The following is an 18,584-nucleotide window of genomic DNA, read 5'->3' on the forward strand; positions in this document are numbered from 1 at the left end:
TGATTCCAAGGCCTGTGCTGTTCCTCCTTTGTCAAATTATCTTCATCATTGGTCATAGGCACCTTGAAAACTCCAGTATCACCCCCTTCCCAATTTGGGAATCTCTTCTTTAGTGTTTGTGACATGTTTAGACCCAGACTACTTTGAGTAACCACCTGCTGCTGTAGAAGACAGTTACTGAAAGAAGAAGTTCTTGCACCCACTGAAATGGCAGCCAGTTTGTTCCCCTCCTGTCAATCAGGAAGCCCTGCTGTGGCTGTGCTTTCAAAGGACTTAATCCTCTTGTCAAAAGACTATTCCTCCTTCCAGTCAAGCAAGTCCAACTGGGACCAGGCAGCTCTCACTGCATCTTGTGCCATCTCATTTCTAGGTTAGGGAGCCATTTTAAGGACCCATAGCAAGCAGAGGATGTGGCAATGAGTACAGATACCCCAGAAACTCAAGTTAGCCGGGGGATAGTCATACATAGACTTAGCAGTTTCTCTGGATAGTAACTGCCACCACTGTACCCACAGCATGTCTGGCTTGATCACATTGTCTGAGGGCTACTCCAGATTTAACCCACAAAGAAGATGGCCCTGTTGAATTTGAGCAGTGTTGACAATGTACAATGCGTAGTAGTTAGAGTGCTTTAGTGCCCTGGGACCCATGGCAGAGGGCAGAGGTGGAAGTAATGCAGGTAGAGGGACACAGTAGGATGATTGAGGCTTGTGTGAAATAGATGCATATTCAGGGGTGCCTGGGTGACTCAGACAGTGGGCTCAGGTCATGACCTCAGAGTCCTGGTATCAATCCCTGAGTTGGGCCCCCTGCTTGGTGGTTAGTCTAGTGGACCAGGTATTTCCTGCCCTCAAAGAGTCAGTCTTTGTCATTAACTAGAAAACATTGGAGAACATTTGATAGTAATACCCACCCTCAAGGGCCCTGACATTTACCTTACACTAGCTAGGGCTGTTAGAAGGAGGAGCTAGGTTTGTCCTAACTTTTTTGGGCCAAATGTCACACTGATCTACCTTCTAACCTTACCCATGTTTCCACCCTCTGGTGGAACTACCAGTGGTAGTTCCTGGTAGGTAATTACCTGGTAGGTAGGTAACTACCCAGTAATGGCAACCGCTTCTTTTACAGAAAGGCGAGAGGACCTTCGAGGAGGATTTATGCTTTGCTTTTTGGATGATGGAGCAGGAATGGATCCAAGTAAGTGATGAGATGATTTCTTCTTTGGGGGAGGATGTAACTCTTTTTACTAAATACTTACTGTGTTGTTTTTCTGTTGCCTTACTGTTGTGACTAGAAGATCCACCTGGAGAGAGAGAGGTCTGTTGCAACATCTCAGGCTTAATTCCACTAATGGATTTGCCAGATCTTGTCCTAGCATGGGAGATAGGATCTGAATGGCAACCTGAAGTCAGTCAGATTACCCATCTCTTGACATTGTATTTATCAGCTTGCACAACATCCTGGAGCGGGAACTACAGAGGCCTCCCTCAGCCTTCATACATACCATGTTCTGGTAACAGAATAAGGGCATAGTGATGGTGGTACTGACAGGCCAGTCAGAGGTTGTTTCCATTTGCCTCATGGTTCTGAATTTCCTTGGAAGGTGGTTTTAGTAGACACACAGCCCTGCTTAGATTTAACTAGGCTCAGACCTTTGATTTTTGAGGATCGTGGGGAAGAAATGTAAATGCTTTCATTTTCTTTGTACCTGTGACTTCAGGTGATGCTGCCAGTGTGATCCAGTTTGGGAAGTCAGCCAAGCGAACGCCTGAGTCCACCCAGATTGGGCAGTATGGGAATGGGTTAAAATCGTAAGTATACTAGAAGCCTGTCATAGGACTCAGTACAGAATTAAGCAATACTGTCCTGCTGCTGTCCAGTGAAATCTTTTCTGTTCCTTATCCTTCTGGAGCAGAAGAAAGGTCAGAAAGAAGTAGTAGTTTGGGAACTTAGCAACTGCTGTACAGCAAGGTTTTCCTTACAGATTGAAAGAATGAACATCCTAAACCATTTGGGGTGAGAGAAGCAAACTATAGGTTTCTCTTGACAGTGTACTGTGGAATTGCATCTCTCCTCCTGATGAAAATTCTTATTTTTACCCTTTGGTTTGACGATGCAAGTGGTGGTTTTGTGGGGTTAGGATGTATCTGAGATGCTAAAGGGGTTGCTTCATGGCACTGCAGTGTTTCCTGATCACCCGCCACGTGTCATGCTTTGACCAGGCACTGGGGATCCAGGGTGAGTAATGGAGATCTGAATCCTCCCTCTCAGAGGACATGGTCTCCACTTCTGTGTCCTGCTAGACCCTATAGCAGGGACGTACCTAATGTCTTCAGATCCCTTGGGACTTTTTCTCAGCCCTTGGTTCCCACTTGTTTGGTGTTTGGAATGTGTTGTTCTGGTTTTGAGTGAAGCCCCAAGAGAAAGGTTTCTATTTCTGAAATGCTCACTTCCAGCTGTACATACCTTTGGATGGAATAAGATTTAGTGGAATTGGAATTTGTACAAATGGAATTCTGAGTCACATTTCCAGTCTTGCTGTGGAAACGTGTTGTTTTGTTCGAGAGAGGGTGGTGCTTTGGTCAGTCAGCAGTATCAGTGGTCCCTCGCATGCAGCATGCTTTGGCAAGGAAAGAGAGTTCTTCCAAAGACACTGGGGACATGGTACCTGGACTATTAGTCTTTCAGGGGAGAAACCAAATGGTAGTAACAAGTTCTTACCATGTGCCAGGCACTTTGCTAAAAACTTTACTTGAATGATCTTATTTATTCCTTCTATTCTTATTTATTCTCATTTTCCAGTGAGGAAATTGAGATTTATGGGGATGAAGTGATTTGCCCAGAGGTATAAAAGTGTAGCCCAAGTGTAGAGCTGAGATATGAACCAGGTCCTTTTGACTGCAGAGCTGGAGTGGTTACCCATCGCACTTCAGTCATACAAATTAAAGTTCAAGTCTCACCTCAGCCACTGAATTATTTCTCTGAGCTTCAGCATCCTTCTTTGTAAATTGGGATTATAAATACGTGCTAAGTAAGTTAAGGATTAAATGCTCTTACTGCTTTGAGAGCCTTAGACTAGTTTCTGGATTCTTACTTTATTTCTCCTTTGATCTTTCCATGGCAGATTCCTGGTCTGACTCGCTAGATCTAGGGTAGGGCCTAGGAGTCTGGAGGTAGGTTCCCCATGGTTCTGGTGCTGGTGCCCTAAATCCCAGTAACTGAGGTCTCTTAGTGTCAGTGTGAAAGAAGTCCTGAGTTCCCATCTGGATTGTAGTCCAGTCTCCTTCTACCTGATCTTAGCAGTTTTGTGGCCTTGGGCAAGCTCTTTCATGTCTCTGCATATGTGTTTTCTAATCTAGAAAATGCAATTCTATTCTCTGACCTTCTACCTTACAGAGCAAGTTTGAGGAGCAAACAAAATAGGACTCTAACGGTGCTTAGAAGACTGGGAAGTTGCAAGTGTTGTCATTAGCATATTTTAGTAGACTGAGTTGTAAAGGATGCATTCAGTTGGAGCCATCTAGTGTTGAGAGTGTATTTATTTTGTAACCAATTCAGAAGTTGAAAAAGAGTTTCAGAAGGGAGTGATTTGTGGTGAGAATAGGGCTGAGAAGCAAGGAAGCCAGCAGAGAGGTGGCATTTTTGGGGTTGTTGCTCTTAGCCTCCAAGGTCAGGATGAAAGAGAGAAGAAAGAAGCACAAAGTGAGAGTTTTTGCCAAATTAGGACAAGAGCAAGCTTTGACAGAAGGGAAGGTAATATGCCTCATTTTGCTATCCATAAGCTTCAGGGGAGAAGGAGGAGGGCCGTGAAATCTGTCAGAGGAAGGAGCACTGCCAGCATCTTGGGAACTGGAGGAGGAGAAAGAGAACTTGGCAGCCCCCAGGGTGTCTCTGGATAGTGTCCTGGGTGTTTTCCTGAGCATTTGGGGAAATGGGACATGGCATTCATTTGTGTGTTTGGCATGCCAGCCTGGTTTGTATTTGTATGTAGAAGAAAGTAATGAGGCTTTCCACTGCCATCTCCTCCCTGGGGTATTATGAAGACTAATGAGATAATAGCCATAAAACCCCAGAAGCTGCTTCGAAGAAAGGAGCTAAACAGCCCCATTGTTCAGTGGGCAATGAACTGTTGGAACTTCTCTCCTGTTCCATGTTGCCCAGAAAGGCCTGTCCTTGCCTGTTCCTCACCTGATTTAATGTGGCTAAACAGAGGAAGGAAGCAGTTGATTCCATTCAGACTTTCACCTTGTGGAACCCAGCCTCAAGGCACATTTCCCAGAAACCAGTTGCATCTAAGAGCAGGGACCGCCTATGTCATAATGAGCTTGAAGTGGCAAAACCATTTTGAGACAGAAGATGGTTGAGGTTATAGGATATGAACCAATTATAGGCCTCCTTAAAAACTATGATTAAGAATTATATTGTGTATGGTTAGCCCCTGTATTTGGCTTAGCCTTGGGATCATACCATTTTTGTTTTGTTTTTTTTGAGGACTTAGTGAGTGTAGATTGTGGGCTGTGCCCTTGATGGTGCTGCCATTTGATGAGTGAATGAGAAGGAATTTGTGTCAACAAAGGAAGGACCAGATGGGAACTGGATGTGGTCAGCATGGAAGATGATGTGTTGAAGATACTAGTTCCGGGAGGGAAATTGGATGGTGGCACAGAGAGTACAGCAGCCCTTGTGTAGCTGAGATGAACCTGGTGCATGGGCAGCAGGGGTTACTTGCTGTTGTGGCAGCAGGTCAGGAGTTAAACTTGGGGCTGGTGATCTGTGGTGAATGTGCCCTAGAAGTGTGGTGAGGAAGCCTTGTATGGTGGGTAAGTGGGGTCATGCTAGTTGTGAGGAATGATGAAGGCTGATGTAAGAGCAGAGGGAGTGAGGACTGTGGACCTCATTTCAGGATCCTGTGAGGAAGGGAGGTCTTGAGGAGAGCTCTCCAAAGGCAGTTTCAGTCATGTCCAGAGGGTGAATTCGCTCTTTTTTCAGGTGAGTTTTTGAATCCCTGGGAGAATAACCCATTTCTGCTTTCCTTTCAGGGGCTCAATGCGCATCGGGAAGGATTTTATACTCTTCACTAAGAAGGAAGACACCATGACCTGCCTCTTTTTGTCTCGGACCTTTCATGAGGAAGAAGGCATTGATGAAGTAGGTCCTATCCTCATGGTTGGAGTCATCATTTCACATTTCCTGGGTCTGCCTACGTTATTCGCCATGCTGTGCTTATTGGGTTTGCAGGATTGCAGCCATGCCCTCCTTGTGGGATTATCTCTTTGGATTAACTTGTTGAGGGGTTAGGCAGACTTCCTAGTGCGAGAGGAGCTAAAAATTTCAAAGCTTTAACCATACAACCCAGCAATCGCACTACGGGGTATTTACCCTAAAGCTACAAATGTAGTGATCCGAAGGGGCACATGCACCCGAATGTTTATAGCAGCAGTGTCCACAATAGCCAAACTATGGAAAGAACCTAGATGTCCATCAACAGATGAATGGATAAAGAAGATGTGGTATGTATGTGTGTGTGTGTGTATGTACACACACACACACACACACACACACACAGTGGAATACTATGCAGCCGTCAAAAGAAATGAAATCTCATTTGCAATGATGTGGATGAAACTAGAGGGTATTATGCTGAGTGAAATAAGTCAGAGAAAGACAATTATCATATGATCTCTCTGATACGAGGAATTTGACAGGCGGGGCAGGGGTTGACATAGGGAAGGAAAAAATGAAACAAGATGGGATCAGGAGGGAGACAAACCATAAGAGACTCTTAATCTCACAAAACAGAGGGTTGCTGGGGGATGGGGGTGTAGGGATAGGGCAGCTGGGTTATAGACATGGGGGAGGGTATATGCTATGGTGAGTGCTGTGAAATGTTTAAGCCTGATGATTCACAGACCTGTACCCCTGGGGCAAATAATACATTATATGTTAATGAAAATAAAAATGAAAAATAAAAAAATCTCAAAGCTTTAGAGAATAGTTATCCTGTTTCCGAGAATGAGGCCATCAAATGACAAGAACCAAGAGTTGGATTTTTAGCTTCTCTATACCTGCAGCCTGAATTTAGTCTGGTGGGGTGTCCGTATGAAGAGTTGTTTTATCAAGGGGAATGTCTTGGCTTCTTGACTATGGGTGGAGAGCACAACCTGCAGTAATAATAAGAACTAATAATAGGAGCAGCACTGTCTTTCCCATATGATGGTGATTTTGTGAAATGTGCTATGATTGTATTTTCCTTTTTAAGAAATTTGTTGCTTTAATTGTCTGTATCAGAAGGTACAAGTCAGATACCTATGGGGCCTGGGCAGGTAATGAAGCAGGAAAGTATATTGAAAACATCATGGTAAGTTCTTTGCTAAATGACAGATGACACTTAGCCCCAGCTCATCATTGCTATGCTGGAAAGAAGTCCTAATGAATCTAGAATATTCTGATTTTAAAACATTACAGTAATTAGTTAATTATTAAGCTAAACACATGCTCAGTTGAGTCTCTTTGTGGCCTGGTGGTTAAGACATCTACGGAGCTGGTCTGGTGAGGTATGTGCTTCCTCGCCAGAGAGGGAATCAGAGACTAGTCTATCCAGCCTCAGTCTGGACTCTTCTTTCATGTGTGAGAAATGGTGGCCAGAGCTGTACAGAGGGGACTGAGAGGGTCTGTAGAGAGAAATCCTGAGATAGGTGAATTTAGTTAGGGTTTCAATCTCTCTTAGTTAGCTGTGATTTAATTTGTGCTGGCCCTATTAGATGTGAGCTTAAATCATAACAAATTAGTTCATGGTGGGGATGAAAGGCTGTTTTTTCCTACCACCTTTACTTGGCAAGCCAGTGGATTTATTTGCCTTTTTGGTGCACAGTGTCAGTTCATCCATCATATGCAGTGAGAGAAGTGCTGTAGCTGGAATGAACAGGTTCCTGGGAGGAGGTAGGACAGGAGAACTTTTGCCCAGGCTGTGGTTTTCAGGAATGTTTCCTGATGGACTGGGGTAGTGAGAGGAGGGTGGTCAAGTCCATGGAAATAGCCTGTTGAAGGCCCTGAGGGCTGGTGAGAGCTGTGGGATCGGAGTTGGCAGAGGGGCTACCTGAAGAAAGGTGGTGGCCTCTGGAGAGCAGGGAGGGATAGGTCAGGTTTGATCTTTTAAGTGAAGGTGGTGTGGCAGTATCAGATTCTCTTTTAAAAAGATCAGTTTTGGGGCACCTGGGTGGCTCAGTCCTTGGGTGTCTGCCTTCGGCTCAGGTCATGATCCCAGGGTCCTGGGATCGAGCCCCACATCGGGCTTCCTGCTCAGCGGGAGGCCTGCTTCTCCCTCTCCCACTCCCTCTGCTTGTGTTCCCTCTCTTGCTGTGTCTCTCTCTGTCAAATAATAAATAAAATCTTTAAAAAAAAAAAAAATAAAAAAAAAAAATAAAAAGATCAGTTTTGTGGGGCACCTGGGTGACTCAGAACGTTAAGGATCTGACTCTCGATTTTACCTCAGGTCAAGATCTCAGGCTCCTGAGATTGAGCCTCCATTGGGCTACGCCCAGTGCATAGCCTGCTTTAGATTCTCTCTCTCCCTTTCCCCCTCCTTGCCTGCTCTCACTCTCGGTCTCAAAAAAAAAAAAAAAAAAAAAAAAAAGGAAGAAGAGGAGAGAAAGACAGGTGTTGGAGTAGACTAGTTGAAATTCCCTAGCTGTGTGTGGCCTGGCAGGACCGAAGCAGGGAGGTCCTTTTAACATGGGAGGCCCACAAATCTGGTGTTTGATTAGTGGAGAGAGGAAGGAGGGTCATGAATGATGTAGGTTCTGGTGTGGCAGCTGGGGCATGATGTGGGCTGTTTAGAGCTGGTAAAGAATGAGAGTGGCGCCCTGCTCTTTGGTGAAGAGTGTAAGTTCCCCTGGACATGAAAAGTTAAGTCTGGGTCGTGAGCTTCTGGAGAGGCCTGGGCTCTGGGATCCTTGGTAGCAGATGAGCTCACCTAAAGGGGTGTACACAGTGAGAAGAGGACCTGGGATCTCAGGGATGCTCTTCTCCAGGGAGAGGACAAGGTGGCACAAGAGACAGGAATGAGGAGATATGTAGGAGGAAAACTAGGAGAGTGGTGCCATTGAAATTAAGTGTTCTGATGACTGGGATAGGTGCCAGTGGAATTGTATGCTGTTTAAAGTAATGCTGTTGTCACCTGGGCTGTTGAGAAGAATGGGGGTTGCAGAGTCAGGTATAGATTCACAGAACACAAATGGAACTCTGTTCCTTGGGTGAAAAAGCTAGGTTGAAGTTTTTTCCTTACTTGGTGCTAGAAGGTCACTATTTTAGATTGTACTCTAGTACAAACTCAGCCAAGATTTCAAAATAAGATCATTTTCTACTGAGTAGGAATGTGTCCAAACGAGCTCTAGGGATGAATACCATTAGGAATAAAGCTTCTTAGAAAACAGTAAAATGTCTCAGAACCCTTAAAAACAGTTTATCACCCTGACACTTCTTAAAATACAGAACCCCTTTATTCTCAGAGTAGGCTGTTTGATTTGAACCTTCGAGGTGGCTGAGACTGGTTTGCTTTACAGAGGGAATCAAATGTCAGCCATCCACAGGGCTCCTGGGCAGCTGCCTGAGAGAGGAGCACATCTAAAGGGTGTGGCATTCGAGGGTGGGGTTTTAGAACAAAGAGTAGGATTTTTTCCCTCCAGTTTTATTGAAGTTTAATTGATGAAGGTAGGATTTTTAAAAACATATGATTAAATTCCATAGTATGAAATAGTATATTAAAATACAGGTACAGGGCACCTGGGTGGCTCAGTGGGTTAGGCCTCTGCCTTCGGCTCAGGTCATGATCCCAGGGTTCTGGGATCGAGGCCCGCATCAGGCCCTCTGCTCAGCAGGGAGCCTGCTTCCCACTCTCTCTCTGCCTGCCTCTCTGCCTACTTGTGATCTCTCTCTGTCAAATAAATAAAATCTTTAAAAAAAATGCAGGTACAGTTGAGAGGATAATTACAAAGTGAACACCTACGTAGCTGTCCTAATAGACTGATACTAGAAGCCCCCAGTGTGTCCCCTCACTAGTTGTATTCCTTACTGCACCTCTGAAGGAACCACCTTCAGGTAACTTTTGTAATGATTATTTCCTTGTTCTCTTTAGAGTTTTGGCACCTGTGTTGTGTATGCATTCTTGAATAGTTTAGTTTTGTCTATTTTATGTTTATGTAAGTGGGCTCATACCATAAGATTAATTTTTTTTCTATTTTGTCTTTTTCATGTAACAATTTTTTGTTGTTTTTGTTTTAGTAGGGGGAGGGGTAGGGAAAGAAAGAATCTCAAGCAGGCTTCATGCCCAGCTCAGAGCCCAACATGGGGCTTGATCTCACAACCCTGAGATCATAACCTGAGTCAAAATCAAGAGTCGGACACTTAACTGAGCCAACCAGTTGCCCCTCACATAGCATTGTTTTTGAGATCCATCCATGTTGATGCTAATAGCTGTTAGTTTGTTCATTGTCATTACTACACACTATTCCGTTGTATAAATATATGATAGTATAATTTATCCATTCTAAATTGGTTGCTGGTACATATGTACAGGACACACTGCCAGGTTCTGGAGTGGAATTGCTGAGTTGTATGTTTATAGGTACCTTCAGATTCACTAGATAAGTACAAATATCTTTTCAGTAGTAGAAATAGTAGAACTGACACCAAATTAGGAGAATGGCCAGGGCCATCCCAAGCAGGGAACTGCCCATGCAAAGACCTCCAGGGCATAAATCAGCATATCCCAGAGGACCTAGTGCTGTGAGGCTGAGTCTTGGAAAGGGCAGAAGTCAGAAAGCCTCGGATGTCAGGCTACAAAGCTTGGATCTTTCCTCTGGGGTAGTGGGGCAGTGTGGAGCCACTGTGGAGAGGGACAAGATGGGGGGTACATTTTGAGGGAGAGTGTTCTGGATCTTCCATCAGTGTCTGCTTGTGCTTTCTCCAAAGGTGATAGTCCCATTGCCCACCTGGAATGCTCGGACCCGGGAACCTGTCACAGACAATGTGGAGAAGTTTGCCATTGAGACAGAGCTCATCTACAAGTATTCTCCCTTCCGCAATGAAGAGGAAGTTATGACTCAGTTCATGAAGATTCCTGGGGACAGTGGTAAGTAGGCTTGAGCCTACAGCCCCTAGAATCTAGGAGCTCCAGAGCCATGAATGGTGTGGGGATGGGCAGGTGGCGCCTAGCAGGACAAAAGGAGGATTTCTTTCCCAGGAACACTGGTGATCATCTTCAATCTCAAACTCATGGATAATGGAGAGCCAGAGCTAGACATAATCTCAAATCCAAGAGATATCCAGATGGCAGAGACTTCCCCAGAGGGCACGTGAGTGTGGCTGAGAAGGGAGGGAAGTCTTGGAACTGGTGTTCATTTTCTCAGGGAGAGAGTTCAGGAGGTGAGTTTAGCCAAAGGGGGAGGGGGAGCTCATTCCTTGAATTTCCCAGTATTGGAGTTGATGAAGCTGAGCACTCCGTATTTTCTTACCACAAGCAGCACGAATAGGACAGCAGCTCCACAGCTAAGCCAAAAGAAAAGATTAATGATCCCTTGCCCTGACTCCTTGATTTGGAAACAGCCTTAGAGGTGGGGGAGGATTTGCTGGGTTTGTGGTGGGGCCAGTGGTAGGGCTGGGTCAGGTGTCTGTGGAGTGCCTATGCTGGGGATTTAAGGGGTCTGCATCCCATACTGAGGGAGCAGCCCTTCAGGGTGGTGAGAAAATCCAGGATATGAGGTGGAGGGTTTGCAGAGAGGCTGTCCTGCCATATCTTTGGCCAAGCTGGTTGTGGGTGGGTGATAGCACTTTTCCATTCCTGCCACCTCTAGGAAGCCAGAGCGGCGCTCCTTCCGTGCCTATGCTGCTGTGCTCTATATTGATCCCCGGATGCGGATCTTCATCCATGGGCACAAGGTGCAGACCAAGAGGCTCTCCTGCTGCCTATATAAGCCCAGGTAGGGGCCTGCCCACCCTGGTCTGCTGTTCCCTTCAGCTGAGAATGGGGCTGTGGCTGTATTTCTTATGGGCATTGTTGGGGTGATGGTAGGAGTGATGATGATAAGAGGCTCTGACAGTGTTGACTGCATTTGGGCCTTTAAGCTCCTTGTGATTTACTTCATAGAAACTTCTAAGTCTTGAGGTGGGGGCACAGATGGCTGGTGAGCTCTGAAGATTGTTGAAGCTTTCTGAGTGTGAGTTCTATGACATGGAGGGTGCCTTACCTGGCACAGTGAACTGAGCCCCTCAGCTTTAGGGCCAAGGGACCTTTAGATACTACACAGGAGAGAGCAAAGGCCCTGGCTGATTGCTGAGATTTGTTTGTTCTGTGGGATTATTGACACATCTGGTGAGTAGTGAGGTTGCTTATCAAAGATGGAGCAAGGGGAAAGTGGAATAAGGAATTGAGGATTTTGCTAAACTAAGTTTTTGTTTTTGTTTTGATGGGTTTTTTTGAGAGGGAATGAGAGAGAGAGAGCACGAGATGGGAGAGGGTCAGAGAGAGAAGTAGACTCTCCACTGAGCAGGGAGGCCTATGTGGGACTTGATACTGGGACTCCAGGATCATGACCTGAGCCAAAGGCAATCGCTTAATGAACTGAAACAACCAGGCACCCTAAAATAAGTTTGTTTTTGACTCATCATGAATATAGTGTAGCTTGGAAGGAAGCAGGAACGCAGGGTGCTTCTTGAGTTGCACAGGTTGCTGCCCTACCCTGCTGCTACTTGGATCTTCAGGTTGCTTTTTCCCCTGTTCAGGATGTACAAGTACACATCAAGCCGTTTCAAGACTCGCGCAGAGCAGGAGGTGAAGAAAGCTGAGCATGTAGCGCGGATTGGTAATGTGCACTCCCTGTCCCCTGAGCAGGAGGTGGGATCAGGTTGGGGTTGTCTGGGGGATACTTCTGGCCAAAGCAGGATCCAAAAAAAGCTCTGTCTAGCTAGCACCCAGGGGCAGGCTCTTCTGAACCACTGGTCTAGTTCCTCTTGCACCCCTCCCCTTGCATGCCAATCCTCTCAGCATATTTTCTCCCAGACTCTACTTTATCAGCCATTTTTAGGGACTTAGCTAAAATAGCACCAACTCCTTGATTTGCCCAGAGTGAAGAATCTCACACTTTCCTTTGGCCCAAATACTTGTGAAATTAGTTTTCCTGACTCCAGGGCAAAAATCTCAAGGTTTCTCATGGTGACGGGGCTTCTTGGCAGCTTGGTGGAGAGTGATTGGCTGAGGACTTTGATACCTTCCAGCTCCTGCTGAGGATGTAACTCTGGTTGCCTTGGGCAGTTTTTGACCTGTTCTGGTTCGTTTATAAAGTTAAAAAAAAAACATGTCTAAAGTATAAATAGTGCCTGTTTTGTTTGAGGCCTCCAAACAAAAGGATTTTCCTTTTCGTACTGACTCTGCATTCCAGGCAGGGAGGTTGGAGGCAGCTCTTCTGTTCCTTGACAGTGTACATACATCTTGCCCAGTGGGTACTGCATTGTGGGATTCAGGAGGGATGACTAAGAGTTTTTGAACCTTTGTATTCTTTAATCATGTTTTTTTCTGGATTTTAGCTGAGGAGAAGGCACGGGAGGCAGAGAGCAAAGCTCGGACCTTAGAAGTTCGCCTAGGTGGAGACCTCACACGGGACTCCAGGGTAAGGCCCCAAATCTAAGCAGCTGTTGTCTAACATTTCTGGCATTAGGATCCCAGAGCTGGCCTGGCTCAGCCCCAAGCTAGTTGTGAACCCCTTGCCCTAAAGCTGCAAAATGGGACGTTAAGATGTTTCCGTAATAATTATTGAACACGCTGTATGGCAGAATCTTGGCTAATCATTTCAACATCCTAACAACGATATGGAGTGGCCACTGTTAGTATTCTCAGTTTATAGAAAGGGAGATTGAAGTGAAGATGGTCACTTGCCCCAGGTCACATACCTGAAGGGGTCTTAGTTCTCTACCCCTCTGTCTGACACTATTATTTCAGTTGGGGGTGTTTCCTCCTTCATTTCAGCTTTTGAGTTTGTCCCCATTAAGGTCGTTTTTCTGTAGAAAAGAAGTAAATCTCTAAGTGTGGTTCTGAATCCATGTGATTTAAACAGAAGTTTCAGATGGGGTTGTAATATTGCCTGCTATGGCCCACAGCACCTCCTCCCCTTACTTGGTGCCAATGTATGTTTCCAGGTGATGTTGCGGCAGGTCCAGAACACAGCCATTACCCTGCGAAGAGAAGCAGATGTCAAGAAGCGGATCAAGGAAGCCAAGCAACGGTGAGTGCCAGGGCTGGCTTTTGTGGGTTTTTTGTTTTTAAGATAGATTTATTTATTTATTTATTTATTTGTCAGAGAGAAAAAGTGAGAACACACACAAGCAGGGGGAGCGGTAGGCAGGGGGAGAAGCAGGCTCCCTGCTGAGCAAGGATCCCATATATAGGGCTTGATCCCAGGACCCTGGGATCATGACCCTAGCTGTAGGCAGCCGCTTAACCAACTGAGCCACCCAGGTGTCCCTGGCTTTTGGTTTTATAAAATTATGTAACGTTTGTACTCATTATTGACAATTAAAGAGCTTCAGGAATCCTCCCTACCTTGTGAGTTTGCTCTTCTATCACAAAGATTGCTTTGAGAGAGCCAGTGATGTTGTGGTCCCAAATGCTTGTCAGTGTCCACTGTAGGTTTTCTCCTGAGGTAGGAAAAGTCAGGGCAGGGCCAATCCCTGGAATAGAACACCAGACCTTCCTTCCTGGCCATTTCCATTCGTCCCTCTGTTTTTTCTTTTTTTTTTCCTCTCTCTCCCTTCCTTCTCTCTCCTTTTTTCTCTTCATTTTTTCTTTTTTCTCTTTTTCATTTAAAGGATATATATATATATCCTTTAAATATATATATTTAATAATATATATCATATATAAGTATATATATTATATGTATATACATCATATATATATATATGATGCTAATTATTAAAACTTGTAAAACACAGACCATTTTTAGAAATACCATCTTAGGGGCACTTGGGTGGCTCAGTGGGCTAAGGCCTCTGCCTTCGGCTTGGGTCGTGGTCCCAGGGTCCTGGGATCGAGCCCCGCATCGGGCTCTCTGCTCCGCAGGGAGCCTGCTTCCTCCCCTGCCTCTCTGCCTACTTGTGATCTCTGTCTGTCAAATAGATAAATAAAATCTTAAAAAAAAAAAAATTTAGAAATACCATCTTAAAACTACCTTACATTAGTTCCTTCTGGTACTATTTACTCTTAATATTTTATCCCGGGTTAAAATATGGAGTAATGCTTTAGATTGAGTTTTGGAGAATGGGCACTTGCCCTGGCTCATTAGATTATCTCCATATCCCATTTTATGTCTGGAGCTTCTCGGCACTGTGGTCTTAGAATTCCCAAGTTGGGGACGCCTGGGTGGCTCAGTTGGTTGGACGACTGCCTTCGGCTCAGGTCATGATCCTGGAGTCCCGGGATCGAGTCCCGCATCGGGCTTCCAGCTCCACGGGGAGTCTGCTTCTCTCTCTGACCTTCTCCTCGCTCATGTTCTCTCTCACTGTCTCTCTCTCTCAAATAAATAAATAAAATCTTTAAAAAAAAAAAAAAAAAAAAAGAATTCCCAAGTTGCTGTTTTTTGGCCTTCCTGCCACAGGCATATAGGTTCCCGGATTCTTCTGAGTCAGTGCACTGCTTATTAATCCGCTTTTCAACTCCATGATTTTGTTACTCATCACTTGAGGGTCTCTTCTCTCACATACATGTTCATCGTTCTAGTGAATTTTTACCTTTTTAAAATTAATTAGTCATATTAGTGGACTAGGTATGACCTTGTGTTTAGCCCACCATGTAACTATCTTCACAGAGATTTGCAGCAGCTTCACAGTATCCCATTCATACTTAAATCTTAACATCCCTGTTTTGTTACCAGAAGCCAGCCACAGTCACATGCTTTTAATTAGGGATGCTCAGAGTCACTGCACAGTACCATACCCCTACCAGGTCTGATGGGTTACACATTTGACTGGAAGTGCAAAATTTATTTCTTAACGTGTCTCAAGTTTAAGCTTAAGCTCACATATCTTAAAGAAGATGGTGTTTGTGTGTTAATTGGTTGATCTGCTTACATTTATCTTGTGTCTTCTCAGAGCACTTAAAGAACCTAAGGAACTGAATTTTGTCTTTGGGGTCAACATTGAACACCGGGACCTGGATGGTATGTTCATCTATAATTGTAGCCGCCTGATCAAGATGTATGAGAAAGTGGGCCCACAGCTTGAAGGAGGCATGTGAGTATTGCCCGCCAAGAGCTTTTCAGCCCAAGGTGGTGAGTGGGCCAGTGGGGTGACAGAACTGTCTTCTTTCTCCCTTCAGGGCATGCGGTGGGGTTGTTGGGGTTGTTGACGTGCCCTACCTGGTCCTGGAACCTACACACAACAAGCAGGACTTTGCTGATGCCAAGGAGTACCGGCACCTGCTGCGGGCGATGGGGGAGCATCTGGCACAGTACTGGAAGGACATTGCCATTGGTAATTCCCTTTCTGTTCACTTCTTACCTTAGGAGACCCTTAGTGCCCAAGGGTGTAAATTTAGGAAGAGCAAGAGGCTGGCTCCTAATATGTGTGGGTGTTTCCTTTCCAGCCCAGAGGGGAATCATCAAGTTCTGGGATGAGTTTGGCTACCTCTCTGCCAACTGGAACCAGCCCCCATCCAGTGAGCTACGTTACAAGCGTCGGAGAGCTATGGAAATCCCAACCACCATCCAGTGTGGTGAGCCGGTGGTCGGAACCTCCTTCTGACTCTCCACCATAATCCATGACCCTCTTCTCTCTGTCCCCTTGCTGGCCTCCTGACTTGACTTTCATGGACTCTGGGTCCCACTGGAGATGATTCTGTTTGGTGATGGCCTTGGGAGCTCAGCCTTGGGGCTGTGTCCAGTCCACCTGTCCCTCCTGAATGAGGCAGAGGGTATCTAACCTGCCAAGCCTAACTTTGGTGCCACATTCTTAATGGTGTGAGTGATGATTGAGCCAGGATCCTGTTAGAGGAGGGAGAGAGGCTGGGAACATTGAAAAGTCCACGATATAAATGTCTCCTCTTGCTGGAATCACCATTCCTGAGAAGAATTACTATTCTGCAAGGAAGGCAGAGTTGTAGCCAGCATAAAGATCTTTGCATGGAAAGTTGGGGGCATCTTTGCCTTGGGGCTGGGTGGGAGGAGCCTGTTTACTAAAGATTGTTACGGGGCAAGGCTGATGTTTGTGGGGGTGTTTTCTGTGTCACAGATTTGTGTCTGAAGTGGCGAACCCTCCCCTTCCAGCTGAATTCTGTGGAAAAAGATTACCCTGACACCTGGGTTTGCTCTATGAACCCTGATCCTGAGCAGGACCGGTGAGCACTTGCTCTAACAAGATTGTGGGTATCTCCTCTCTCCCCACTGTATTCTCTCTACCCTTTGGGTAAATAACTCGCTGTGCATCTTGAGGTCAGTGCTGATATCCTCACATCTCTGTCTTGCTGCAAATAATAAGTGCCCTGGAAATAAGAATAGATGTCTGTCCTGCAGTGAGTATTCATTCTGTACATTTGGGAACCCTGAGGTTGTTGCTATGGTGAGAGAGAGCATGGGTTGGGTGAAGAGGAAGGACCATGTCCTACTTAGGGCCCTGTTTTGCCATCACCTCCCTAACACCCTCTTTCTACAGATGTGAGGCTTCTGAACAGAAGCAGAAGGTTCCCCTGGGGACATTCAGAAAGGACCTAAAGACACAAGAAGAGAAGCAGAAGCAGTTGACAGAGAAAATTCGCCAGCAGCAAGAGAAGCTAGAAGCCCTGCAGGTGTGTGGGTCATGGGCAGTGGACAGAGCTAGCTATTTTGTTTATTTATTCCAATGTGGTCAGAAAATAAGTATCCTATCAGAGAGGTAACTGCCATCAACTAACATATCCTAACTTTTTATGACTACCTATGTGCACATAAATACATATTTTATAATAAAAATACGGAAATTATGTGTCATGACGCATACTCTTTAGTGCATACTTTTTTTTTTTTTAAGATTTTATTTATTTGTCAGAGAGAGAGAGAGGAGCAAGAGTGAGCACAGGCAGACTGAGTGACAGGCAGAGGCAGAGGGAGAAGCAGGCTCCCTGCTGAGCAAGGAACCCAATGTGGGACTTGATCCCAGGACGCTGGGATCATGACCTGAGCCGAAGGCAGCCGCTCAACCATCCGAGCCACCCAGGCGTCCCTAGTGCATACTTGAGATACTTTTTCAGAAGTGAATTTGAAAGAGTAAGAGGGTTTGTAGAATCTTACGGCTTTTTTATAACTACTTCCAAGTTATTCTCCAGAAGATATATTAAGTTCTGTTTTTTACAAGCAGTACATTTATTTTAAAATATTTTGCAATTTAATAGGCAAAGATACACATCTTATAATTTGAATTTCCTTCATATTTTTAAATTCGACAATTTTTTTATTCATCAATTTGTTTTTTCAGGATAGCTTATTCTCATTTTTTTCATATTTGTCAGGTTTTTGAGATGTATTTATGGTATTAATCCTTTATCATTTTTATTATAAAAAGCTTTTTCTTTTCTGACTTCAGTGTATGTGTAGATGTTACACTAATCTGGATGTCTTAGGCCTGCCTCTATGTCTGCTGAATCCCACTCATCCTTTCTGACCTTTTCCATCAGGCTTTTCTTACCTTTTCTGGCTTCTTTTATAGAAATTTAGTTCATTAACGCTTTTTCCTGGTCTCTCAATTGCTAGATTAATCACATAAAATCCTGTAGTTTGCTGATGATTTAGGGTATTTTTTGTCTCCCCAGTGAGAATGGGAGTCTTAAAATAGTAGGACTGTGGCCTAGGTTTTCTTTTTTATATGTACACTGTCCCAGCCACATAGTAGGGATGCAAAGAGTATGCTTGAATGTACCAAGACATTCAAACAGCCTCATCATCATGTTTGCTGTGCAGAAAACTACACCTATCCGCTCCCAAGCTGACCTGAAGAAATTGCCTTTGGAAGTGACCACCAGACCTTCCACTGAGGTAACGCCCAGGAGAGGGGGAAGGGCTTTTTCTTAGGTGTCTCACGCTATGCTCAGTGTTCTTACTCTCTTGTTCTCTTTCAGGAACCTGCACGTAGACCTCAGCGACCTCGGTCACCTCCTTTACCTGCTGTGATTAAGAATGCCCCGAGCAGACCCCCTTCCCTGCAACCTCCCAGGCCAGCCAGCCAGCCCCGAAAAGCTCCTGTCATCAGCAGCACCCCAAAACCTCCTGCCCTGGCATCTCGGGAGGAGGCCAGTACATCCAGGGTGCTGCAACCACCAGAGGCACCCCGAAAGCCTGCTAACACACCGGTTAAGACTCCGCCCCGGCCCACTCCTATAGTGCAGCCACCGTCACCATCTCTGCTTCCCAACTCCAAGAGCCCTCGGGAGGTCCCTGCTCCCAGAGCCATCAAGACTCCAGTGGTCAAGAAGCCAGAGCCACCCAGTAAACTCTGCCCAGTAAGATGCTTTATCTCTTCCAGCCCCGAGTCTACCTTCAGTGGTGTAGGAATGGAATCAGGCTGTGTCA

The 18,584-nt window shown here is 45.3% G+C and overlaps 1 protein-coding gene across 4 annotated transcripts in view; it reads left to right on the forward strand.

Annotated features, from left to right (window-relative positions):
- The window catches only part of LOC111160053 (MORC family CW-type zinc finger 2), a 60,926-nt gene that overhangs the window by 14,611 nt on the left and 27,731 nt on the right, over positions 1-18,584 (forward strand). For all 4 annotated transcript variants that reach the window (XM_022522855.1, XM_022522854.1, XM_022522858.1 and 1 more), the window contains exons 4-19: positions 1,129-1,197; positions 1,721-1,811; positions 5,040-5,148; positions 9,970-10,129; positions 10,241-10,352; positions 10,851-10,976; positions 11,779-11,858; positions 12,580-12,662; positions 13,189-13,274; positions 15,139-15,279; positions 15,365-15,519; positions 15,632-15,760; positions 16,276-16,381; positions 16,696-16,828; positions 17,976-18,050; positions 18,134-18,514. In XM_022522855.1, the coding sequence (XP_022378563.1) occupies positions 1,129-1,197; positions 1,721-1,811; positions 5,040-5,148; positions 9,970-10,129; positions 10,241-10,352; positions 10,851-10,976; positions 11,779-11,858; positions 12,580-12,662; positions 13,189-13,274; positions 15,139-15,279; positions 15,365-15,519; positions 15,632-15,760; positions 16,276-16,381; positions 16,696-16,828; positions 17,976-18,050; positions 18,134-18,514 (2,036 nt within the window). The remainder of the gene's footprint in view (positions 1-1,128; positions 1,198-1,720; positions 1,812-5,039; positions 5,149-9,969; positions 10,130-10,240; positions 10,353-10,850; positions 10,977-11,778; positions 11,859-12,579; positions 12,663-13,188; positions 13,275-15,138; positions 15,280-15,364; positions 15,520-15,631; positions 15,761-16,275; positions 16,382-16,695; positions 16,829-17,975; positions 18,051-18,133; positions 18,515-18,584) is intronic.

The sequence above is a fragment of the Enhydra lutris genome, unplaced genomic scaffold, assembly GCF_002288905.1.
Source record: "Enhydra lutris kenyoni isolate GAN:26980312 unplaced genomic scaffold, ASM228890v2 scaffoldscaffold73, whole genome shotgun sequence".
NCBI classification, from domain to species: domain Eukaryota; kingdom Metazoa; phylum Chordata; class Mammalia; order Carnivora; family Mustelidae; genus Enhydra; species Enhydra lutris.